Source organism: Amphiura filiformis, chromosome 14 (assembly GCF_039555335.1).
Source record: "Amphiura filiformis chromosome 14, Afil_fr2py, whole genome shotgun sequence".
Lineage (NCBI taxonomy): Eukaryota > Metazoa > Echinodermata > Ophiuroidea > Amphilepidida > Amphiuridae > Amphiura > Amphiura filiformis.
In genome coordinates this window covers 21252049-21278810 of record NC_092641.1, presented here as the reverse complement: position 1 = coordinate 21278810, position 26762 = coordinate 21252049, and the positions used below count along the sequence as shown (strand labels likewise).

General features: G+C 37.8%; 1 protein-coding gene across 2 annotated transcripts; it reads left to right on the top strand.

The window, feature by feature from the left end:
• Positions 1-965: 965 nt before the first annotated feature.
• LOC140168967 (macrophage mannose receptor 1-like) lies at positions 966-17411 on the top strand. Of its 2 annotated transcripts, XM_072192274.1 has the most exons (10): positions 966-1168; positions 5727-5885; positions 8932-9023; positions 10814-10985; positions 11190-11342; positions 11636-11724; positions 12525-12681; positions 13557-13709; positions 15592-15680; positions 16623-17411. In XM_072192274.1, the coding sequence occupies exons 1-10, from the start codon at positions 1084-1086 to the stop codon at positions 16809-16811; spliced, it is 1338 nt and encodes a 445-aa protein (XP_072048375.1). In that variant the 5' UTR covers positions 966-1083; the 3' UTR covers positions 16812-17411. The 2 variants fall into 2 exon arrangements, with proteins under 2 accessions (XP_072048375.1, XP_072048376.1); XM_072192275.1 differs by lacking the exon at positions 5727-5885.
• Positions 17412-26762: the final 9351 nt, after the last annotated feature.

Below are 26762 nucleotides of genomic sequence, written 5' to 3'. Positions count from 1 at the left end.
ATTTTCTTTTGAAATTCTCTGTATTGTTTTCGCAAATTTGGTAACTGAAGTTCCAGTTCAATAGTTGTCTATGCATCTGATCCTATCAACTGTATATAATTATATCACAAACTATATGCAGAACAAGCTTTATAAAATCAAATGCGTTATTCTATTACCCCCATCAATTTCGTTCATAATGGCACGAAGTGGCTTAATATGCATAAAAATAATAGTTACACAAATAAGGTCTTATCTTTTGAACAGTTTTGATAATCTATCACTTCTCTATCAACAAAAATTTAAAAAAATTTCCTCATATAACTACCATTTATTTACAAATCATAAAATGTTTAAAAAGTTGGAAACTTGCATAATTATGTCAACCATTTTTAGGCCAAATTTTGCCGTAAAAGAAACAAGGCAATGTTTTTAAAACTGCATGAAAATGCCACATTGATGTACTCATACACTTCAAAAATGGAAAACAAAATATTTTATCATCATATTTATCTATGAGCTCATTAATTATTGATGAGCTTATTTGAATACAATTTACATAATTAATTATTAAGCATGTTTTACTGAAGACTTAAAGTCCAAACTTGCCAATGGTATGGCACGTATTGGTTTTTACTCAACCGATAACACTGCAACGATGATACCTTCACACCACTCAATTATACCACTTGTGTGGGGGGAATAGAATAGGGTTTAACTATTATTTTGCAGTGAAGCAAGCAGACAGTTAAACCCTTAATGTGCTAATATCAAGTATAAAAAACCATCTTTAATCAAAATAAATAGATTAATAACCATGATAACTATGTATATTTTTGAACAATTTATGTTGAAGTACGTAGGAAAAATACATTTAACTGTTCAAGGACATTTTACATGTTGGTTCTGTTTAATTTTAGGAGGCATTTTATTGTACGAATATTGGGCCTAATGTCAGACAATATCGGTGGTGGTGACACTAGCTTTGCTACCATAGGCAAAATTTAATTCCGTGTACATGTACCTGTACATGTACATTCTGAATTTAGATATTACATTAGACTCAAGACTCAACCCCGGGGGACTAGCAGACAAGCATTCACAATGGCGGGAAAGCAACGGTTGATTATTCTTTTGCCATGTTTAATTATCACGATAATGGCACTGGATTACTCTGTTGATGCCCAAGGTAGGTAAAATGTTATGTGATTTAGGGATTCAATCATGTTTCACCGAGAGCAGCTTTAGCTGCCCGAGCGAATAAAACCACGCAGACGCGCCGGACGCGAGTCATTAATCGGTGATGAACAACGCACACCGACACCGCCTGGCTAATAATTATTTGCTGCAGCAGAGACACTAACATGAATACACGGGATCGATACACGTGAATTGCTATGCACGATTTTGATATCAGACGAAAATCTTCGTATACCGGGTTAGAAAATGATGAATATCTCCCGTAAATGATTTTTTCTCAAGAAACCAGATGTGGTCTCATACACTTGAAAATACGTGTTGAACAGATATGATAGTCGTCGGCTTGCGCTTTGGAAATTCGCTGTGCGCTTTGAACTCAAAATTTGACCAAAACTCTAAGTTTATATTGCGTTTCCTGTAGCGTGTAGCGTGGTACTACAGCGTGTAGTACAGCTGCACTCACTACTAGGCAGTATAAAAGTCGATGACCATTGACCTCAATGGGGTATACAAGCTTATTCACGCACAACCAAGATCAATTACCGGCTATTGTGAGTAGCCTATAGTCATGTCCCTCGACTAATTCTTCGTCTGAAGGTCTGAAGTTCTCTGAACCAAATGGCCAATTGTGGCTGTGGATTCAACCTACCATGGCGATTTATGCTATGAAGATATAGGGTCGGTGACACTGTGCAACGGTATAGGGAGAGTTGTTGAATGGGTAATGAAACATTATAATATGATTAATTAATTGCTCGAAGTGGTTAGGCCGATCGAGATGCACCCGTCGGTCCCCGGGCAACACGCCACTATAGTCAGAATATGAAGCACAATACAGACAGAAACAGAGTTAAGGCACCACTTATTTTTACCCCTGTATATCTAGGCCCCATGTTACAAGGGATGTTGCCCAAAGTTGTCCGATATTGTCGAAAATGACCAAAGTTCCATTAAGCTGCCTAAATATTGTGCAAAATTGCGCAAATTTGCATTAAGTTGCCTAAACATTTTTTTGCAAAGTTTCAATGGGCTTCACTATCGCACCCCAACGAATTTAAACCAGGGGCGTAGCAAGAGCCTCGGGGGCCCATGGACAAGGAGCAATACGGGGCCCTTTTAACATCTCCTTTATTAGCCTTATCCCTAAGGGAACAACCCGAAAGTTCGACGAAGTCCTATAAACGAAAGTCTTTTCGTTAGGAGGCTGAGACCCTCCTCTCCCTCTAATGTAAATGTGAAATACATTAGACTAGGTATTTATTCGTCTGTCATTGATGATGAGAGTGTCATCCTCATCCATGCAGGGGTAAATAAACAATAAAAAACTGCATGGGCTGCACATTTTTACTTTCAAAGTGCACTATTAAAATCATTTACGATAATTTAATTTGCTACTATTTTGTTTGAATTAAGTTTGTAAAACTTTAATGACTGCAAAGAGGAAGTCATTCCACATTTTTATCATCGTAACTAAATTTGATAGTCCTAAGTCTACCTGTAACATTTGTATTAAATGAACTTTATTATTAGCTATACAGAGTTCACGGGTCATTTGATCATTATGAAAATTATTCATGTGTCTTCTCATGAATCAAGTAGTCATGGAAACCATTGACAAAATAATGTATACATAAATCCCAGTTATATAAATCATTCCATGTCAACAATTTATATATTCTATAGAAAATATTTGACATTGAAATAAGGAAAAATACGATTACATGCCACATACACTCATACGTACATGGCTCATTTTAATTCAAACTAATGAGGCAACTTAAGTGACAGCAAACTCACTCATTATCTCAGCCGCTTAACTGTGGTGTTCTAGCCTAATGGGGGATTTTAATTCAAATTTGGTGTCGTCCTTTTTTCTTTAATTATTTTGAACATGACAACACAATTTTCATGATTTTCCGACGTAGGGGCCTCTTGCTACTAATATTGTAAATACCACAAAGATCGAAATTATAAATTGGAAGAGTATCATTTTGGCATATAATTTTATTAAACTGCTTTATGGCGAATCTTACAGGGGCCAGTCACGATTTGATACAATAGGACAAACCACCCTACCGCTTTAGTGTTGACAAAACACTGCACTTACATATAATAAAGTGAAAGTATGCTAGGTGTTATAATTTCAGCCACGAAGGCTCTAATTTCATCCATCTGAACCTCAAGCTCAACCCATTATTTCATTTTCGCTTTTTCTCGGGGCCCTTGAACCCTCGGGGCCCATGGACTTTGTCCACCCTGCCCAAATATTACATTATAACATTAATAAACTTTTTTGAATTATTTGTCAAGGTTTCGAGTTACTTACAAATGCAACAAAAGAAAGAAACAAATTTATCTTTATTACATTATGTCAAACTGCAACTAAGAAATGGGCGTAAAGTCGCAAGTTGGTAGTTTCGAGACATCCTGGCTGACGGAGTTGATGTTCTTTGTTTGCTGCGCACCTGTACAAGCTGGGTGTATTCCGATCCTCGGTTTATAAATACCCTGTACAAGCCAGTAGTATTTCCTTCGTTAATGGCCCATTGTGATCCATTCACAAAGGACCACACCACTCTTCGCCATACATACATTCTCCCAGCCACATTTCCCTAACATAATATGAAATTTAAAAAAAAAAAAACCGGAAATTTATTTCGGCAGAGGCTCCGGCACTGAACCGCTATCATGTAGGCCTATACAGTATAGACATATCACCAGCGCCTTAGACCGCTCGGCCACAAGGACTTGGTGGTATCATCGTGAAAATTTAAACATATAATTGCAACTTCATTACTTCAACATACCACGTGACAAGCAAAGACAGAAAACGGACCATATTTTGGCATTTTATTTGTTTAAAAACATTAATGTGTATTAATAGCGCTCAATTGTTGATAACTGAGTGTTCTATATACTTAAACCATTGCTGTGACGTTTGTCTATTCAATAAACTGTAGAGTATTTTCTACGAATCAACACTTTTCTGCACGAATTCGTACAAAATATGTTATCTACAGTTTATTGAATAGAATTACGGCTGTTTCTAAATGAAGTGATAGGAAAAGGAACATTATCATAATATCATGAACAAATAAAATAAAATGAACGACATTCAAAAATTATGAAACCATTTTACACTAAAAAATACAATGAATACAATACTTTATTGAACTTACGTTTTTCCAAAATTTTATAGGCCTACTATTATATAAGCTTAAAACGCACTGAAAACGCTAAATTGCAGTCACAATATTAGTAAATCACCAAAGCAAATGGTAACGTAGGTATGTGGAAAAGAACTGCAATAACAATAACAAACTATGTGCCCAAAGAGTTGTCTTTGGCATGTCGCTTTTTTGAAAAATCACCAAAAATATCAAATTTTGGAAAAACGCCCCAAAATTTAAAACAAACACGAACCTTCCAAAACAAATACAATTCGCACTCGGCGGCCCAGTGACTACCTGCCGCTGTGATTTGGGGTAACTCGTTACTTCCCCTCTCCAGATATCTGTACTTCAAGTTCACTCATACCCCATGCCTTAAACTTTTTGAGTTTTATAGTAGGCCATGTCTCCTTTAGTGGCATTTATCTCACAATTTATACAGTGCGCAAAATAATTAAGGTACCAGTTCTGTTCACCTCTGTACACCTAAGCAAAGTCAGATATGTCATGATTGGAACCAACAGTCGTATTTATTTATTTATTTATTTATTTATTTATTTAATTTTATTTGTATTATTTATTTAGCTCGAATTTAAGACATTCGTTCAAGAAATAAAGACATGGTCCAAATCGCAAGGAAGATGCAAATTTTAAAGTTGTAGTTTCCTCCATTGCATGTCCTATTAATTTGTACACAAATCGTTCTCGAACAAGAGAAGCACGTGCTTTCTATTGATTAGCTCATTAAAACTAGCGTGGTGCTTTCATTGATTAGAACATTAAAGTGCAAATTTTAATTTCGTTCCTGCCTTAGGTTTAAGTCACCGTTTCTGTAATCCTCAATCAAATTCAACAAATGAGATCTTATATCAGACCCAAAGAGTAAAAAAAAAGCGCAGTGATTAATAGTGCGCTACGCACAGGAACAACGCCTAGACACTTTACAGGTTGTTGCTGACCACATCATACCATAAACCATTTAACAACTATTCAGGGATTTTGCTGCTACAACGGCGCACACCCTAGACTTTCCACAAATAACCTTCGCAACCAGGATCAGCTCCCCGAGTTTCGTACGGGTTACAACGAGACAATTAGCAGTGAGTTCCTTGTCCAGGGGAATTTCAAGCTAACTCAATTTTTCACGAGAGCATACTAGGCACCGCCAGGGTTCGAACCCGCAACCTCTCGCACCATAGTTGAACGCCTTATCGATTGAGCTAACTTGACTGCACTTGACTGTACATGTTTTGGTTGCATGTTTTAATATTTGGCATATTTGTCTAGGATATACAGGGGTGAATATTTTGGTTATACTTTTGCGCACTGTATGTTTGCCTTACATGTTTGTATTTGACCCACTGTATGTCATTTTAGGTCATGCATATTGCCCAGCTGGCTGGGTGCGCTACGGTGCATCTTGTTATATGCTAAACACTGAGCAGCATAATTATACCGAAGCAGAGACCGGGTGCAGGAAGCTGGGAGGACAACTTGCCACAATCTTCAGCGAAGGGGAACAGAAATTCCAAGAAAGTAAGTTGTACATCATTAGAGCCGTAACCAGGGGTGCGGGTGCACCCCCACCCCAATTTGCAAAAGTATACACAAAGTTTAAGATTTTGCGAGCTTTTTAAGGCTTTTTTTGGCCAAAAAAGGTCCAAATTTGGGGAAGATAGTCCACCTTTAACAAAATTGCCCCCCCCCCCCTTTTAAAAATGTCCACTTTTTCAAAATCAGCACCCACTCCACAAAAATCTTGGCTACGGGCCTGTACATCATCATCGCCATCATCATGATTTTGTTACGAGTCGTACTTGACTCAAGGCCAAAATCACCTTTTACCCAAATCCACACGAATGCACAACACAAGTCTTTAATTGAAAACAAAGTATGGCTGGTACATATAACAACAATATCGCATATACAATAAAATCACATAATCACAGTTTGACTCTATTAGTACTTAACCAGCTGTCTTCTTGTTGGTGATCCTAGAGTTCTTGCAATGTTCTGCACGACTGATGTAATATATCCTTTTCACTTGTCCTGCGAAAATCAGCGAAGTCCAGTGTACACTTGCGTTTATAAATATCCTTACGTATGAAATCCTCACACAAAAATCTCCTTGCGCTGCTTTCTCCAAACCTAACTCCTTGCGCTGCTTTCTTGTATTTACAGTTGTGTTGCTCCATTAACCAAACTTCAGCAAATCAGCAGAAGAATATATATTCCTTTCTTGGAAGAAGTACGTTCTTTGACGTATTCTAGATCTTCTCCGACAACACTGGCAGGCAGTAATGCATTGACTACGTAAAATATTTCTGGTTAGCAATTTCCTTTCATTGAAGGAATTGGACTGTAAGCATATTAGCTAGCTAGCCCAGATCAACACTATTCTATTATGGGCCATTTACTACCTTCACACTATGCTCAATCTGAGGAATTCCCAAGTCTTAATTATAACATTAACTTTTCACATGACATCATTTCCTGGGGGGAATCCCGTGACATAACTTCCTGAGGGGAATCACATACGATGTCATCTTCACTTTAAAATCTCAGGGGAATTCCCATATGATTACAAAATAGAAATGATTCAATTTGTTTTGCTCAATTTGAGAGGGGAATTCCCCCAAAATGTCATCACTCATGTAATTTTGAAAACAAAGATAAATAATCAAATCAAATTACTCAGGGCACATCACAATAATAATTTTTACGTTGAGTCCATATGCAACAAGCGATATATCCATTTTCACGATTTGAGATATATACAAATCGTCGGTCGCAACACAAGTCATAGTAGCGTACGTGAATGAAAAAAATACTAAAGAGATTGCGATTTCCAACGTAGCATCGAACGTACGTGGAATCTATTCATCATCCCGTCACAGGAGAGTGATTTGAATAGATTCCACGTACTTTCCATACGTACTTTGGAAATCGCAATCTCTCTACGTTGCCGAGAAAAACGTGTGTGAAGGATATGTCGACAATCCTCATTATGTTATCTCTCAGTGGCCCGATTCCATTTGAAATTGAAGTTTAAGATTCGAACTATTAAAATGTATTTTTAATGATTAAAAATGAATAACTACTATAGGGTTTAGCTAGCTCTTAACCTTTACATTAATGTATAAAAAGATAATTTAGATAAACAACTATGTGTTGCGACCGACAAAATATAACTAGTCAAATATAAAGTACCTAATCAGAAAATATGTGCTGTTTTTATTATAGTTCAAAAAATATACATTGGATTTTAAAAAAAATTCGTCAATTTAAAGTTAGCATTATAAGACAGAAGTCGGTGGCCTTAACGCAAAACGTTTGAAAATGGCGTATATTTCGTTTTGCATCTGAATACTTTTTTTTATCATTATCACCTTTATCGTCATCACTGTCATCGTCATCGTTATCATCATCATCATCATTGTCGTCGTCACCCGCATCATTATCGTTATCATCATCATCATCATTGTTATCGTCACCATCGTAACCATCATCCTCATCATCATCGTCATTATCATCAGTGTCCTCGGCATCATGTGCATCATCATCTTCATCAACATAACCATCATCAACTTCATCATCATCATCATCATCATCATCATCATCAACATCGTCATCGTATTCGTCTTCATTGGTATTTTTGCCATCATCGTGTTCTTCATCATCATTATCGTCATCATCATCACCGTCGTCGTCACCGTCATTATTATCATTAAAATTGTCGTCGTCATCGTTACCATCAACGTTAACATGTTCATCGTTATCGTTGGTATCATCGCCAATATCATCAGCTTCATAATCATCTCTGCCATCATCACCACCATCACTTTCATCACTATCGTCATCAACATGCGCATCATGATCATTATCTTTGTGATTGTAATCACTGACGTCGCCATCGTCATCGTCTTATATACGTGTCACTATTGTAATTATCATTATCATAGAAAAAATATTTCAAAATACATATTACATACTTAAATACAGATTTTTCCAGTGGCGTAGCTATATGGTGTGGTATCCGGGGGCAAGGATACAGAATGGCACCACTGTCCCGATTCGCCCACCCCAGACAGCGATTCAGCACCCCTTAGGGGCTGTGCAATAATTATGAGCCCCAGGATACAATTTCCAAACGGCTCGCCAAAATCGCTTGCCCCCCCTCTCGGCCCGCCAAAATCGCTTGCCCCCCTCTCGGCCCGCCAAAAACGTTTTGCCCCCCCCTTGAACATGCCAGATTTTTGGGATCCCAAATTGCAAACCTTAAATGGTCTGGATGTATGTTGCGAGCAGGAAAATTTGCATATTTAAGCGTTTCCGTACTGTTTTCCTAAGCCTTTTTAGAGCGTTTTATTAAAAAGGCGCCCCATCAAAAGGCGTGCCAAAAATCGCTTGCCCCCCCCTCTCGGCTTGTCAAAAATTGATTGCCTCCCCTTTCGGCTCGCAAAAAATTTCTTGCCCCCCCCCCAATTTTACCCCGCCACCTAGCTACGCCACTACACTTTTCCACCTGAATTCATACGTTAATCGCTTTAATCACACGTACTTCACTTCAATTCCACATCAGGTCTTCTCAGAGATTCGGGCCTTCCCATCGTCTGGATTGGACTCACTGATAGGACAATTGAAGGTGAATTCAGATGGAGTGATGGCACATTGGTGAGTCAATCAAAATACTTCTTTATTAAATAAATGATCGTCCCAGCAAACACAAAACGTTTTCGACATCATTCGCAAAAGGTTATAAAAAGGTTGTCAGAAAACGTTTAAATGTCGGGTTATATAACGGGTATATTAAGGTTATAAAACGCTTTCATAACATTAAAAAACATTTTTTGATAATCTACAGCCTAACAAACACATAATGTTTTACAGAAAACGTTTAAATGTGGGGTTATATAAAGGGTATAAAAAGTTTTAATAACATTCCAAATTTTTTAGGCTTGATTTTTGATTGCCAAATCCAAGGATACTCACATATTTAGACTTTCGCCATCTTGGCTGATGGCTTCTTCAGAATGACCACTGGGGATCCACTTTTCCCGCGGGATTGACCGCTGCTTCCGGCGATTTTCGCATCCCTAGGTTGCTGAGTTCTTATAAGTGGATCGTATACGTGATCAAGAGAGTAACTACCGATGTCCCGGTTGACTGTTTTATCCCCCCGCCTTCTTATCCAAATTGCTTCTCTGATGAGTCTTGTTTGCTGGTTTCCATCTTTCTCGAGTAGTTTAGGCTCTTCCCAGTTGATGACATGATTTTCATTGGCAATGTGGTCAGTTATCGCCGATTTGTTAAGTTCAGAGAGAGACTTGAAGAGGCTTGAAGAGGAGACTTGAAGAGGACACAACATTGAAAAATAGGACACTTTTAACAGTCAATGACATCATGGATCTACTAGAATTCATTTTAACTACCACATACTTCACGTTCAGAGGGGTCATCTACCGGCAAAGATTCGGCGCAGCAATGGGTAGCCCTGTTAGTGCAATAATAGCTAACTTGTTCATGGAATGGTTGGAGAAGAAGGCCATCGCCACCGCACCATTGGAATGCAAACCCCGCCTATGGCGTCGCTATGTCGATGACGTGTTGGAAATCATCAAGAAAGACACAACAGAACAACTTACAGAGCACCTGAACGGAGTAGACACCACGGGCAACATCAAGTTCACATACGAGGAAGAGCAGAATGGCAAGATCCCTTTCTTAGACACTCTCATTGTGAGAAAGGAGGATGGTAGTGTTAAACTGTTGGTCTACAGAAAGAAAACCCATACCGATCAGTACCTGAACTTTGATTCACAGCACCCACTACACCAGAAAATCGGCGTCGTCAGAACTCTACTAGACAGAATGCATACCATCGTTACAGAAGACAAAGACAAAGAGGAGGAGGAGAGTAGAATTAAGAAGGCAGTATACAGTTGTGGATACCCCAAGTGGGCTTTTGACAAAGCAAAACAACAGGTGGAAGCGAAAGCAGATTTGGATAAGACCAAAAGAGAGCGTAAGAACAGCAAGCAGGACACAGAAACTAAAGGCATGGTGGTCATCCCTTATGTAGAAGGCCTATCAGAGAAACTTCAGACGATCTTCCGAAAACATAAGATCGCTGTCGCCATGAAGCCACACAACACGTTGAAAAGGTTACTTGTACACCCAAAGGATAAAGTTGATATTATCAAGGCCAGTGGAGTTGTGTATGAAATAGGGTGTAAAGGATGTGACAAGTCCTACATTGGCGAGACGGGTCGTCCGTTTGGAGTGAGACTCAAAGAACATCAGAAAGACGCTGAAAAAGTCGCTGATAGAAAATATACAAGAAAGAATAGATCTGTGTCAACAACTGAACTTAACAAATCGGCGATAACTGACCACATTGCCATTGAAAATGTCATCAACTGGGAAGAGCCTAAACTATAATTGCTTTTTGACACTACAAACAGCTAAATCCAGAGGATATGTACGTAAAGTGGGCCGATAAGGAACCAAATAACTTCCTTAGAAGTAACTGTGTGGCAATGAGCGGTACAACAACCGATACAGAGGGGGAGTTTGGACAGTGGAACGATATACGATGTGGTATAAACACGGGAGTCATCTGTCAAAAGCCTATAAGTAAGTGCATCAAATAATTGACGGTTTTCTGTTATATTCTAGAATATCAAAGATATACCTCGGATGAGGTTGAGTGGTATTACTCTGACATGGTTTCTGGCAGTTCTAAACAATCCCGCATGTAACCGCAAGTCAAACGGCGGCCGAGTCTTAATTTCATCCCCAACTACGTCTAAAAAAACTTGCTTGTCTTTCCTGATATAGATTCATGCCAGGAAGGTTGGGACGATAATGGTGATTTCTGTTACAAAGTCATGACAGAACAACTCACATTTGAAGAAGCAAACAGAGAATGCGAAACACATAATGCGAAACTCAGCAGTATCCACAGCGAAGAAGAACAAGCCTACCACACAGGTAAGAAAGTAATAGCCCTAATTTCTATATGAAAAATATTATTTAATTTGCATGTAAACTATTATAAACATATCTCTAAAAGGAAAGCCTTGTTCCTATCCCTAAACATAACCCTGATTCTAACCCTAGCTTAAACATATCCCTAAAACTAACCCTAATGCTAACCCTAATTCTAGCCTTATCCATAACCCTAATCCTAACTCTAAAATGACATAACCCCTAACTTTAACTCTTTGCGGACTAATGGGCTGCTCCCAGAAAATTTACAACAATCTGTTTGCTCTTAATTTAAGCTGCGGTCGATAATAATGACATGCGTCTATGGATTGGGTTGACCGATGCTGAAATGGATGGAACGATGCGGTATATAGACGGAACTCCGGTAAATATATAGACCCGATTCATCGTTTTAAAACTTCATTCTCACCCCTTGCACCCACTCACACAAACCAACCTTTGTATTTTTCTATCTGTACGCGAAATTCGTCGTTGGTTTTTTCCCAATATTTAGATACAGGCACATAATTCCATAAAACCAATGTTTATGATATGCTTACACCTCAAATTATAACTAATTCTCCTGTGGCTCCCACGAGGGGTCGAATGTTATTATGGAGTCAAAACCGAACAATGGTCCCATCCTATAAAGGTAACGACAGGAAAGAATGTACATTTGTTCTGCTTGACTGAAAATAGCACGTGTGTAATTGAATTTTAAGATGAGAAAACGAGTATTTTGTGTAAAATTTAATATTGTATTTTTGTGGGACCATTGCTAAATAAAAGTTTTCTTCCTGCTGCTAGTTTTACCAATTGAGGCATATAAGTATGACAAAAACCATTGGTTTTACTAAGGCGACGTAAAATAACCCTAATTCTATGGGCCCGACCGACCCAGATTCTTTCAGATTTCAGATTTTTAAAGATTATTTTCAGCATCGATTCTACGCCCCAGCCACGAGATGAAAGTGAAAATTCGCGCGCAATAAGTTTTTCAAGAATGCCATTACTTATCCTTGATCCCAGGCGCCGCAAACCCTGGCTACGCTACTGTTTCTACCCAAACACACACACCCCACCCCCAATAAAACCGTTGACCGACAGACCCTACCTGAAAGGTACTTTCGCCCGCAGAACAGTCCATACGTAGGCTTAAAATATCTAATATCGATTTTATTTTAGGTTGACTACACCAATTGGGCTTTAGAACAACCAGATAATCATAGCGGAACAGAAAATTGCGTGCATCTTTACGTGCGAGACGATCGTGATCTTGATGGAACTTGGAATGACGATGAATGCGACAAATCTTACGGTTTTGTTTGCAAGAAACCAAAAGGTAAGAGAAAGTGTTATTAATGTTTTTGTTCATGTCAAGAAACCCCGCACAGTGTCATCTCCCCGATATCTTCATGGCAGAGATCGCCATGGTAGGTTGAATCCACCGCCACGCATGGACATTTTGTTCCGACCTTTTTAATAGTTTTGAGACGCATGATGGGCCGAAGGACATCTGACTAAGGCCACTGACAATTGCCCGGTGACTGACCTTGCTGTGTGTGAGTCGAGCATGGTACGCCATAGGTCATATGCTTTTAGACTACCCGCGATTGGCCTATACACTGCGCTATATAATTCGGCACATATAAAACCAGAATTATTGTCAGTTTTTGAGTTCAAGACGCAAGCTTCTTTCTCAAGACGCAAGCTAACGATTGTGCAAGGAACCACATCTGGTTTCTTTAGACGAAATCATTTGGAGATATTCATCATTTTCTAGCCCGGTATCCAAAGATTTTCATCTGAATATCAAAATCGTGCATAGCACATTCACGTATCGATCCCGGTATTGATTTTAGTATATCTGGTGCACCAAGTAATTATTAGCCAGGCGATATCGGTGTGCCCCGGCAAGAAACAAATGAATTGTTCGGTATTTTTCGTATTGCCGTTTCTGAAACTTATTGTTATTACATTCGCAATAGGAATTTATCAGATTGTCTGTTTGTAGCGAGGATTTTGAAATTGTGAAGACTCATTTCACGGAAAAGCATCACAAATACTTCCTGACAAACATAAAAAAATCGACATCGATGAATCATCAGATAACAGTGTAAGTTTTTATATCATGCTCATTATGTCAAAGTGATGTAAACTGCGGTTTATACTCTCAATATAACGGTATATTGTATGTTTCCCTTTTTCCATCAACAGCTCCATGTCCAATCGGATGGCAGGCACGCGATAGATTCTGTTACTTAATAAATGAAGAGGAAACAAGCTACGAAGAAGCTGATACTGCATGTACAAACATTGGGTCCACATTGACCACTATTAGTAGTGCTGATGAACAGCTCTTTCATACCAGTAAGTCAACATGAATTTCACCCTTGGTACTAAATCTTGACTTCAACCTATAAACGTAAAAATTAGTCAACAATGTCACGACTATATTTATTTATTTACAGGACCTTTATATAACCCGACATTTAAATGTTATTAAAACGTTTTGAAAAAAAAAAAACATTTTAAGAACGTTTCTGTGTTTGCTGGGTGCAAATATTTTAACATAATGTTATTTAAGTATTGACAAAATATTTGGCAGAAAATGTTTGCAAAAATAGTTTACATTAATATTTTGAAAACATTTTAAAAATATTTTTGTAGTGTGTTTTCATACAAAACGTTTTAAAACGTTTTCATGACTTTTATATAACCTGACATTTTAATGTTATTAAAACGTTTTTACCTAAACCAAAAGCCAAAATATAACTTATTTAAAACATTTTAAAACGTTTTTGTGTTTGCTGGGTATTGACCATGATCCCCCTCGGGATCAGACCTTTTGATCAGATTCGTAATCATGTTCAAGATTGAGATGAAAAAAAGAGAAATTTCCAATGGGGCGTCTCGCAGATCTACTCTCAGGAAATGAATATATCCAGATGTGCTGTTAACTCTCTGACATAATGAGTCCGTGTACGTTACACTCGCACCTACTGTACGATTAGTGTCTTCGAAAAGAGCGGTATTGTTTTGAATACAAAGACTGCACACATACAGAGACATGACAGATGATGCGTGCAGCCTACTTGTAGTACAGGCCAATACATTCCAAAATTGTTACCGCTATGGTTATTAATCTTGCAACATCACTACTTCTACCACGAATAGTAAGTTGACATAGATTCGACACTTGTACAATAGTGCCACTGAACAGTACAGCCTGTCTAAAAAAAAATTGTGCAAGTGAAAAGCGCCCTCTCTGGCAATTAGAAAATACCGTTGTGACATAATGCTTACATAAACGTCAAGGGCGTAGTCTTAGCTCTGAAATGTCGTTTGTTCTGTTCAATTTGCTTGTTTTAATCTCGAGATATGTTTAGTTAAAGACGAAAGGGTAAAATCACAATTGTGCCACTTTTACTAGGGAAGAGGGCTTTACATGTAACAGTGATAGCATCAAGTTTACCAAGACTTCCTTCGTGAAATCAAAAGAATGCATCAATAACACAATACAAAATGTTTTTGACTGTTTTACTGTTTTATCATGATGCAGGAATGATGATTCTCTTTTTCCACTTAAAAGAGATTAAAAGATAAATAAATATTTCACATTCTGCTGTAAAAATTAAATACATGTGCATGTCAATGATTTTATCATGATTTAATCATGGTAAATGCTGTTCTCTTACAATGTCTTAGTCACTTAAGACATGTTAAAAGACAAACAAATATTTCGCACTTATACATGTTACAGGTTAATGAACGCGTATTACTTGTTGGGGGAGATATTAGACAAAATAATGCACGCGTGCTGATGTTGATGCGTCTAATGTATGCGCCCCGAAAGGAGGAGTGCAATAGACGCATCAACATCAGCTATCATTGATTTACATGTACAGCTCTCTTCCCTAGTAAAAGTGGCACAATTGTGATTTTACCCTTTCGTTGTTAATTAAACATATCTCGAAATTGGAACAAGCAAATTGAACAGAACAACCGGCATTTGAGAGCTACGACTGCGCCCGTGACATTAATGTAAGCATTATGTCACAACGGTATTCTCTAATTGCCATAGAGGGCGCTTTTCACTTGCACAATTTTTTTTGAGACAGGCTGTAGTACTCCTCATTGAACAACTCCTCCTCAAGCTACAGTAACAATGGTGCTGTGCTACCCATGAATGGCTCCTTCCATTCAGCATTGTTCAAGATAATACTTTTTTAATTGGTATAATTCCTTTCAGATGTTATAAAATCTATGTCAATGCCCTTGTGGATTGGACTGGATGACAAAGTAGAAGAAGGAACTATGGTGTGGAAGGATGGAGAACAGGTTTGTAGTCCTAATGATGCCATTAGCTAGAGTCCCTTCGGCCACTCTCAAACATGTTATATTTACCTACAAGCACATCCCGATGCAGTGGCGTTACTAGACATTTTCATTGGGATGGGGGTAGGGGGAAAAACATAATAATGAGGGGGCAGGCATCGTTCATGCTGTTTGGGTTTGGAAGCGCGTCAACACCCTCGTCGCACTGGGCGACACGGGGAGGGGGTCTAGCACCTTTTCGCGACAAAAGAAGTTTTTGGTACAAATGCGCGAATTACAATTAAACATTAACATACATAAAGTACAAATACTATTAAAAGCATTAAAATATACATCAGTTATGTTTGGTATATGCTTTGCTGAATAAATGAGTCTTTAACAAGTTCTTAAAAGTCTGAAAACAATCACAGTTTCTAATATTTAGAGGTAACAAGTTCCAAAGTGTGGGTGCAACAACAAAAAAGGCTCGATCTCCAAATGTAGATGACAGTAATGTAAATCACAGTTATTACCCTAATATGTCATGCATATATATTGGTATGTTTGTCTTTTTCGTTGGTGTCAAATCCAGGTTTGAAATGAGAAGGCTGCGAGGTCAAACATGTCACATTGAGTGTCAAGCTAGACGTGTGACAAGCTTTTTGTACACTTGAAATCGTGGCGCTTGCATGATTTATGAAAAGTTAAAAATAAAATAAACATTCTTTCCAAATGGTTTTATTTTCTTCTTATGGTAATAGACCCACAAATAACTTTAAGGCATATATTGGGATCAAAAGATCTAACAATTCATTTTATACGATGCTCTTTAAACCGAAAGTCAAACCCGTTTACCAGTTTTATAATACGCAGTTTACTTTTCGCTCACACTTAAACGTTCATGGCAATCAGTCTAGTAGATGTCAAGGTATTTCAATGACAAAAATCTTTTAAACCCCTTTTCAGGTGGCATACACAAATTGGGGTAATGGACAACCTGATGACTTTGAATCTAATGAAGATTGCATACATATGAGTAAAAATAAACCCAATTGTGAATCGGCTGTTTGTTTGGTTGATGATGGACAATGGAATGACAACGTGTGTGACGTAACAGGAATCGGATATATGTGTAAAATGCTTATGACGCTGTGACTATAACTTATTTGCATAATTGAATATTGATCATTGTGCCTTAAGCCATGATACCCGTTCATCAAGTGACCGTGGTATCGTCCAGGGCATCAATTGCACGGAGTAAAGCGATGTTTTTTGTGTGCTTTGATAAAGACTTCACTTCTGGTTTATAGCTCTCAAACCCGTACGGACGTACCAGGCTACAATCATAGAATTTAGTCTTTCTGGGACAGTTTAGGACCATGAACTAAAATCGATCCCCCTTCCCCCGTAAAATGTTGATATGGGTCTTATCTTATCTTGAACTCTGAAACTTGAACATTGATTGGTGGGGGAAGGGAGGGATATGGCTTACAGGAGGGTTGTGGCTACACGTAGAACATTACTTGAAAAACATCCATCGAAATTTACGTGACTGGGGATGAAAACAATGAGTGCAATTGACCACGTGTCCAAACACAATATTTCTATGATTGTAGCCCCTGATGGTTAGTTTAGATTGGTCAACATGATGACGAATATGTTGTCATCATGTCTTGCACGTGATTTGTATTCAATAATACTTATTATGCTAAAAAGTGAGTCTGGTATGACTTATTAATACAAACATATGTTATTTTGACCCGTTTGTCTAATGATGTAAATTCATAATAAATTTATTTCTGTTTCATTTGGTTCATTTCGTGTTAGTCATTTCATTTCCCGTTCATTTTCCCTCATCCCTTGGGACTCCCAATCCGGTGCGCTCTAATCTTCCTTTGCCTAATTCCCCAATTTAAATTCATAATATCTTATCATTACTTAAAACAAAAAGTGTTCGGATGTCGAAAACAAAACAGAAGTCACAAGACACAGAGCGCACCTAGTATTTGGAGAAATAGTTAAAATAAAGCCTTTGAAGCCATTTTGTAGACCTGGCTACTAGGCTATACTTAACGCGATGTGAATAAGTTCAGTGCCCGGTGCAGTTCTTTAAAATAAAATAGTTTACAAAAAAGGGGGTGAAGGGGGCAGGCACGGGTTGGGTGTGCCCTGACTGGAACTACCAATGTTGGAGGTCGTTGACCATGATCAGAATGTGTTGCAATTATTTATATGTCTTCCGTAAAACATGTAACAGGTTTTTGGGGTTTTTTTTTCAACAAAATTGTAAAAAAATAAAAATGGACCATCGAAAAGGGGTTGGTGGGGGCCTGCAGACGCATGTTACTGATTCATTGCTTTCGTTTTATGCATGCTACAGAGATCACACTATAAAGGTGGAGACAGTAGCATAGCCAGGAGGGAAGCTGTCACTCACCCTCCTGAGAAGTCTTGCACCCCACCCCCACCCCCGTGGAATTATTGCCACCCTGGGTGACCCTGATATTTATAAGATTAAAGCCTTTTTTAGCCCATTTTCGACCAGTTTCATCAGTTTCCCACCTTACTATTACAGACTAGACGGTACGCAGAAGGGTGGGGGGGGGGGCGAAAATAGCAAATGCAGGGTCTATGCTTTAGGGAACAAACCAACCAAAAGATCGATGACGTTATAAACGTAACTAGTTTCGTTTCTTGGCCGACCTCCACCCTCCCTGCCAGAAACGTAATAATGAAATGTTGAACATTTTAGGTCGCTTTAAAGGTATACGGATAATAAATGAGACATATGATACTGGGGTTACCCATAGTATCAACAATGTGGATTTATAAATAAAGCCGGCATGTTCACAAAATCTGTGACACAAGTACACTTACTGATTTACAAAAACTTTCTCAAACTTGATAACTTATAAAACATCAATGGCAGAAACATTAAAACATAAAAGACCATAGGGGAGAGTGGGGTAAGTTGAGCCAGGGGGTAAGTTGATCCACCCCCTCTAGAAAGATAATTAAAACTGATCTTACTTTGCAGCTCCACTTATTTGTATATGACATAATAGAGGCTTCTCAAGTGTAATATGGAATCACTTGCACATATGGTAAGAAAGTGGCATTAGAAAGTTCATTTTTCGCACTTACTTTTGTTTCACCCAGAAAGAAAATGGCTTTAATGATAGCATTCTGGGTATTGAGGAGGTGATATATGAACACTATTTTAGAAAATATTTACAACTGTAACAAGTTTTAGTCAGACGGGAGGCTTGGTTGTTGACAAAAAGGGCCACATGGGGTAAGTTGAGCCAAAGGCCATGGGGCAAGTTGCACATATAGGAAAAACCTGCAGAAATTTCCCCAATTTTTTTATTCAACGTACAATCTTGTCAGAAATGACTTGTATGCAATATTTAGATCAAACTACTTCTATATCAAACTATTTTTCGAAATAAATACATGCAAACAACAATTTAGAAAAAAGGCAAAATTGAATTTCACAGCTATGGCATATTAACTGCATTTCTATGGTGGCTCAACTTACCCCCACCGCAAGTTGGGGCAAGCTGAGCCAATTTGCAAATAATTTTTGGCGTCTCACTGTGAGAAAGTGCCAAAATTTGATTAATATTTTGTGGTATCATAACCAAGTGAACATACATAGGTTTCATTTGTACCACTGCATTTGGGTCCTGCTTTATTTATTTGAGCGTAGTGAAAGGAAATGTAAAAAGTGGCTCAACTTACCCCACTCTCCCCTACTAGGCTAATGGTGATGTCTCAAAAACTTGGACCTAAAATGGGCCTATGGTAAAGTCGTATCTGCGCAGACGACTTTCTTGCATTCAGTTAACTTGTGAAGAATACCGCAGATTACTTTTAGACATAGTGCAGTTTATACTACACAGCAAACATGATTCGACCTTTGCAGTACTTAAAACAGGACACTATTCCAGAGGCTCCGGAAGATGTTAAATATTGGGGGGGCAATGGTGCCTGGTCAAAATTATGGGGGGCAATGGTAATTTTCCATAGGCATGCAAATTATTGGGGGGGCGAGCCCCCCAGGCCCCCCTCCCGGTTTCGGAGCCACTGTATTCCAGCAAAATCAATCAATAAAGTCTAGTCTACCCTCCACATTGAATTGTGCACTGCACTTATGCCCAAATATGGCACTTGCCAATCAATAATCACCCACTTGAAATCCCCTGGCTCGCTGCACTGACCAAAGTTATGGACAGATATGGGAGCTGTTTTTGCCTGTCATTTACATATCAGGGAGGTACGGACACTTGCAGATGCACCACATACTCAATTTTTAGCCTACATGTAATGTATACATTATTTTTGATTGATATCAAGTACAAAAAATATCCGCCAAGTGGTTTAGCTTTAATGCCATTCGAAAGAGAGCGGTCTACAAGTGAGTGATAGTTACTAAAAGTTGCATTCGATTTACACAGGGAACTTTGCAGGCCATGCCGTGGCCTACTGGCTAAAACACCAAAGTGCGAATATATCCAAATATCTAAATTAGCTGAAAATTTAGGACATGCTACAAAACAATATTTCCTAAAATAAATATTGGCCGGTTATTTTTCACACAGTGACGTTATCTAGCAAATGCCCTATACCTCTAACAAACACTGTTTGTAGAGGTCACACCTCAATGGTGAGAGCACTGTGTATTGTGTATAGGAAAATGAACAGTAACTGCAGTATGACATTTTAAACGGTTTTGCAATGTTTGTTTTGATACAAAAACCATTTTGATAAAGAAAAGCTTACAAAATATTATAATGACACATTTTTTCAGACCGATGCTTTTTACAAACGTAATCAAGTATTTTTACCCCCTCCCTCCTAAACGAAACTAGTTTCGTCTATAGGACGTTATCGATATTTTGGTTTGTTCCCTTAGAAGAAGGTAAAGTTCGATAGCCAACAATTATACCAGTTCTAAAACTCACAGAAGTGCTAAAACTAGCTAACAATTGTCTGTAAAGACAATTAGCACTTCTGCCTTGGAACTGGTAATATTTGGCTATCGAACTTGACCTTCTTCCAACATTTGCTGTTTTTGTCCCCCCTCCCCCTCTGTGTACCGATTCCCCACGTCAAGTTGGTGTACCTTGCTCCCTTTCTTTCTTAACTCTTCAGTTTTTTCAATGCTGTAAAGCTACTATATATATATTTCATTAGCTCATCGGAGGATTGTAAAAATCATCAAAATTCAGGTTTTGGCCGCTTTGTTACTGTCATAGATGTGCTATATAAACATAACCTGCTAGTGGTTAAGCTGAAAACCATGCAAGACATAGAAGATATTTTAGACACATTTGTAATTTCTCTACTTAAGGGCAGCAAGGTATTGTTGGTCTAAATTAATTATTGAAAAATAACACTTCTGTGTTTTGCAAAAGTTCAGCAGGGGTCCCTTTCCCAATCTAAAATTCATTGTAAACTACGACACATCATCAAATCCATCTTACTAAAATTTATTTACGATAGATCATACCCATTACTACAAGTAATATGGATTCACTACAGACGCCCTTCGGAAAGTTACAATTAGTAAAAGGTATTCGAACTTGTAAAGGGTTGGGCTACAAAGGGTTAAAAGTTGCAATGCACCCCCGAAACTGATGCCAAATCACTCCACATGCAGACACACAAAATAATTGCAACAAGATAACCAATATTTTCAACAAAGAAATTTCTTTATAGTAGCTGATTTAATAGCACAGAAAATTGTCATGAATTGTTTTCTTCTATATAATAATACTCTCTCATAATTACAGTTCTATTTACAAACAGTATACAGCCCTTAATTTGGGCAGTTCCATTTGAAATCCATAACCCCCTATGGAAGACATGTTCTTAATCTTTAATGCAAGGAGCATACCCGGGGGAGCATATAATTCAAATTGAGTTATCTGAATAAGTGACTCATGTGAAGTCTGCACATCCAGGCCCGTAAGCAGGATTGCATTGGGGGGGTGCTGATTTTGAAAAAGTGGACTTTTTCCAGGTGTCTATTTTGTGAAAAGTGGACTTTCTTTTCAAAATTTGGACTTTTTTTGTTCAAAAATGCGTAAAAAACATGATCATTTTGCTTGATACGCTCGCAAATTCTGAAATTTTGGGACGTTTTTTATACTTTTCCAAATTTGAGGGGGGTGTTGCACCACTGCACCCCCCTACTGTGCACAAGTCATGGCATGTCTTCCACAGGGGGTGTATTGATTTCAAATGGAACAGCCCATTGTTTAGGACAAGTGGTTAAACATAATATCATCCAAGTAAAACTTCTGTGGTTTTTTTCTGAATGTTATAATAAATCGGGTTGATATGACTGATATCAAGGTCATGCTTCCCTGTTATACAGCTCTTTTGATTTATATTACTGAAAAATGATCAATGGTATAAAAGTGTAAGCCAACAGCAGCAGTGAAATTTGACCAGAATTTAATAATTACAATTTTAGTCCTGATCAGCAGACTTTAATTGTTGTTTAATTGATTTCATTCAGAAATGGCTGCAGACTGAATTTTTGAACAGGCTGTGGAGAATTGAACTCAATTGAAATCACCTTATTTTGTTCTTTCCTTCTCATTGCGAGCCTGGTGGTGGGGCCCAAAAGGCCCAAATTGAAGTGACCCAAGCTGGGATCACTACCAGTGGCCTGTCTACCGATGTTCAGAAAAGAGTTTTAAGTGAGATTTCTTTCACACTGGGCTCTTCCAGTTAAAATCAATATGCCCCCTGTGGAAGACATGACCTTAATCTCCCATGCAGGGAGTGTAGAATTCAAATGGAGTTACCCGTTCAGGTAACCCAATTTGAAAGATTAAGGTCATGCTTTCTAAAGGGGGTGTATGGATTTCAACTGGCATAGCTCAATGGGTTTGTACTCTTTATGAAATCAAAGACCAACAAGCCAGATTAAAGGAACTGGACTTAAAATTCCTCAAAGATACACTTACATATTATTTGCAATAAGGTATTGTTAAGCCAACACTAACAGTCCAAGTTATTCACTTGATAAAACCAAAGTTGACAATCAAAGTTCATATAATATTTTCAACTTATATGAGTGATAAATGGGTATTCCAGTTGAAATCCATATACCCCTATGGAAGATATCACCTTAATCTCCCACACAGGGGATGTAGATTGCAAATGAAGTCGCCCATTCAGGTAACCCCATTTGAAATCTACACTCCCTGTGTAGGAGATTAAAGTTATGTCTTCAGGGGGTGTGTGTATTTCATCTAGAATAGTTCAATGTTAAATCTTTCAAATACCTAATTTATATTTATATACTTCATTAACATATTCTTGTTCATTAATAGGTTAACAGTGGTCACATGACCAAAAATAGTCAGAGATCCCGGGGTTCAAGCTCTGCCAGTGCCCAAGGACTGAGCTATGCTCGCTCTCGCAGGTTTTCTCCGGGATTCCCGGTTTGCTGCTCCTTTCAAAACTCGTTGATTAATTGTTTGTTTATCAAAAACTTCACCCAATGGAATTTTGGGAGCATCATGGATATATTGGTGGATGTTACAATACAAGCGGAGAGGTTTCCGCCGGGTTTGCTGCAACCGACCTAGATGATGCAAAAAGGTGCTATATAAATCCAAAATTTATTTATATTTATATTCTATCTGTAAATAGTATCCCTAAGCTGTAGTATTATCAATATCCCGGATGAACCATAAAAGGGGTTCTAATTCTAACTGTAAATAATATACTTTTTCCTTGTAATGTCTTGTTGTGTCCTGTTTGTATTTGTATTTTCGTTTGTACTGTTTGTCGGCAACCCGCACTCCACGAGCTTGATCCTCGCGTGTTGCCCCACAACTTTATTTTAGGTTTTTTATTGATGCCCCTCATAATCTTGTCTCAGGCCCACTATTGTCCTGTCACCTGCCTTTTAATAGGTTGTTTGTTCTTATGTGATCGCATTTGACTGTCATCAGTGGGCCTGTGATCGGATTCACTACTTTACTTTGTATGTAATTGGTTTGAAAATTATGGCATTTATCATTTATACTATGTATTTTTGAAGTTGTGAAATAAATATTTCTTGAATTGAATTGAATTGAATTGTATGCGTGATGTGATCGCATGCTTTGGGCCGACGTGGAATTTTGCATTCGTGCATGAATGGATTTACAATTTTCGGGCACCGGAGTAATTGAACTTGATTTAACCATGAGTGGATGTAAATTACATCCAAATATGATTATACAGTAACTGTTAATCTGTAAGAATGACAATAAAAGTATTGTTTTGAAAACAAAGAATAAATTAATGAAGTATAATGTGACATGATCAAGGGGGATGAGTCGGATGTCGCCGATATTGTTTTTGAGATATTGGCAAAAACAGTGTTCATATTTTTTTTTTGTACCAGATGGGGTTTGCATTGCATGTAGCATTTATAAACTGCCAGATAATGATGTATAAAATTCCTAATTGAAAATTGCTGACATGTGACTCATTCCCCTTGATCATGTTACACAAATAAAACAAATATATGCTGCCTTTATTCGAGGTTCTGGTTAAAACTGTGGTCCCTTAGTGAGACCAATAGTTTTAACCAGAACTGCTCATGCCAGTATATATTGTGACTATATATCCCATATATTTAGGTTGAAACTTATAGCTTGTACTTCAATGGAATTCAGTAAATAGAAGATAAACACTCCGATTCTGTACAATGTTTTCTATGTGGCAAAGATCAACCCCAAAGAAGGTATGAAAATAGGCCTGTGGCAAATTCGCCATATGAATTAGTGTCACACATGGTGATCAAAATAGTGTTCCGCTGGAATATTTTGACCTAGCTGACATCAAATTTTAATTGCATTGTGTTCACTATTTGCTCACTATTATCTATTACTTGGGAGCTTGTCAAAAACAAGCCAGCTGTACACTATCTGCCCTTCCATGTGCGACATGCATACATGATGTAATTCCGACTCCCTCTAACCTCCATGACAGCTAGATGTAGTGATAAAAAACCTGTGACAAAGCCTTTAATGACCTTTAACAACATTTGCAGTGTGAAACAAATGGGCCTATTTTGTTGGCAGTTGGGTGTGATGATGGATATAAAATTGGCTATTCAGTTAAAATCCATACAAAGCCTATGGACGACATGACTTTGACCTTCCACACAGGGAGTGTGCATTTCAAATGAGGATACCTGAATGGGTGACTCCATTTGAAATCTACACCCCCTGTGTGGGAGATTGTGATCACATATTTCATAGGGGTGTATGTAATGTAACTGGAATAGCCAAATTCTCGGATTCCAATCAATCTTTGTTTTTATTAGGCCTAAAAAATGTTTGATTGGCGTAACCTGACCTATCCAAAAAAATAAGCCTGAACCTGACTTTTTTCTCTTCTTTTTAAAAAAAAAATTATTTAATAAGAAGAAAAAAGTTCCAATGGTACCCATTCACAGCTTTGTCACAGGCTTGGCCCAATGAATATAACTTAATATAATCATTTCAAATATAATATTTGGGAACTATGATATATTTTAGGGTGTTAAATGCCACCAAGTTTTTGAATTTATAGTAAACAATCAAGCTTACTCATGAAGGGTGATAATATAGTTACATAATGGTAAAGATAGTTACAAAATTAACATACCTGATTAATTATACTTTGAATGGAAGTGAATTCTCTCTATATCCCAGTTAAATTCAAGAAACTGGTTTAATGTGGTTAACACTCAGTTTTAACTGGTTTATCTTTACATTCATCAGGTTGAATCTAACCATAGTCACATAATTATTTGACAGAAGTACCATACCCAATTGATAATACTTCGGAAATGAGCGATGGTTCCAACTTATCAAAAATCCTGATAAAACCAAGTTAATGGGTTACACCAAGTTGTAAGCATGTTTTGTTTGAAAGTAGACAGGTTTGGCTTGACAGTACAATCGTTCAAACTTCTACTCAAATATTGTTCAACATGTTCAACTTTACAAACACCAACAAATAATATTACAAATCTCAAAAAGTTCCATGTGCTGGGTGTATTCATGTACATCAAATCTGACCTTAGATGTTGGGTATGAGTTTTTATTCCCATAAAATCGTCATGTTGCGACCACCAATCATAAATTATCATTTGTTTCAGCTAGGATATGTCCAGAGAAGATACCTTACACTCCCATAATGTATTTCTCCCATTTCAACATTCTGTACTTAATTCCTATCTAGTGCAACATGGGTCGAAATGTACCTGAATAAAGAAAGCACATCTAGATCTAGACCCAGACTATCGACCCATGTTAAACCAGTTTATTCTAATAATAATAATAAACTGAAAACAAAGGAAACCTCAAACCTTTACAGGGAGTGTCATTAGATATAATGAGGTGGTATGTTATGTTGCAAAGGATTCTGGGAAGAGTAAAATATCTTCTCTGCCTTTGTACGGTCATCCAAAACAATAAGTTTCTACCCATACATGTACAGTATGCATTGTGTGTGCATATGCCTTTCATATGCTTAAATTTCCACGTTCGCTATACTGAAGGATTACAATATTACAATTGATCTTTGTTTATTCTGGCCACACCAGGAAAAATAAACTATTAATAAATTATTTCCTGTACCGTATTTATCTGAAGTACCGGAAACAGTAGCCTATAATATTTACTAAATCTTATGAATTTGTAGTCTTCACAAATCCAGTACATATTGGACTATTCCATTTAAAATCCACACTATCCCTGTGGAAGATTTAGCTTAAGAGTTTTGAATAGAATAGACAGGTGGGTAACTTCTATTTGAAATACTCACTCCAGTTGTGGAAGATATAGGTTAAGCCTATGCACGGTTGACGATGCTGTATAAAATCCACCACAATGAAGTCCAAGTCAAGATCCCAGCCTGTTACACTCAGTCCAAAACACCAACTGTCAGGACAAGGTATCAGAGAGAAGGACAGTACAATATCATCACTCCAAGAACTGACTCATACAAATTCAGCTTCTTCCCAAGGACAATACCAGCCTGGAACCAGTTACCACTGCACATCACAACTGCACCCTCCGTCAGTAGTTTCAACAACCGACT

Excerpts from the sequence above, each read along its gene's own strand:
- LOC140168967 (XM_072192274.1), top strand. The coding sequence starts at position 1,084 with ATGGCGGGAAAGCAACGGTTGATTATTCTTTTGCCATGTTTAATTATC. Across the intron at positions 5,886-8,931 it reads GGAACAGAAATTCCAAGAAA|GTCTTCTCAGAGATTCGGGC; the intron begins GTAAGTTGTACA and ends ATTCCACATCAG. Across the intron at positions 11,725-12,524 it reads GGTATATAGACGGAACTCCG|GTTGACTACACCAATTGGGC; the intron begins GTAAATATATAG and ends ATTTTATTTTAG.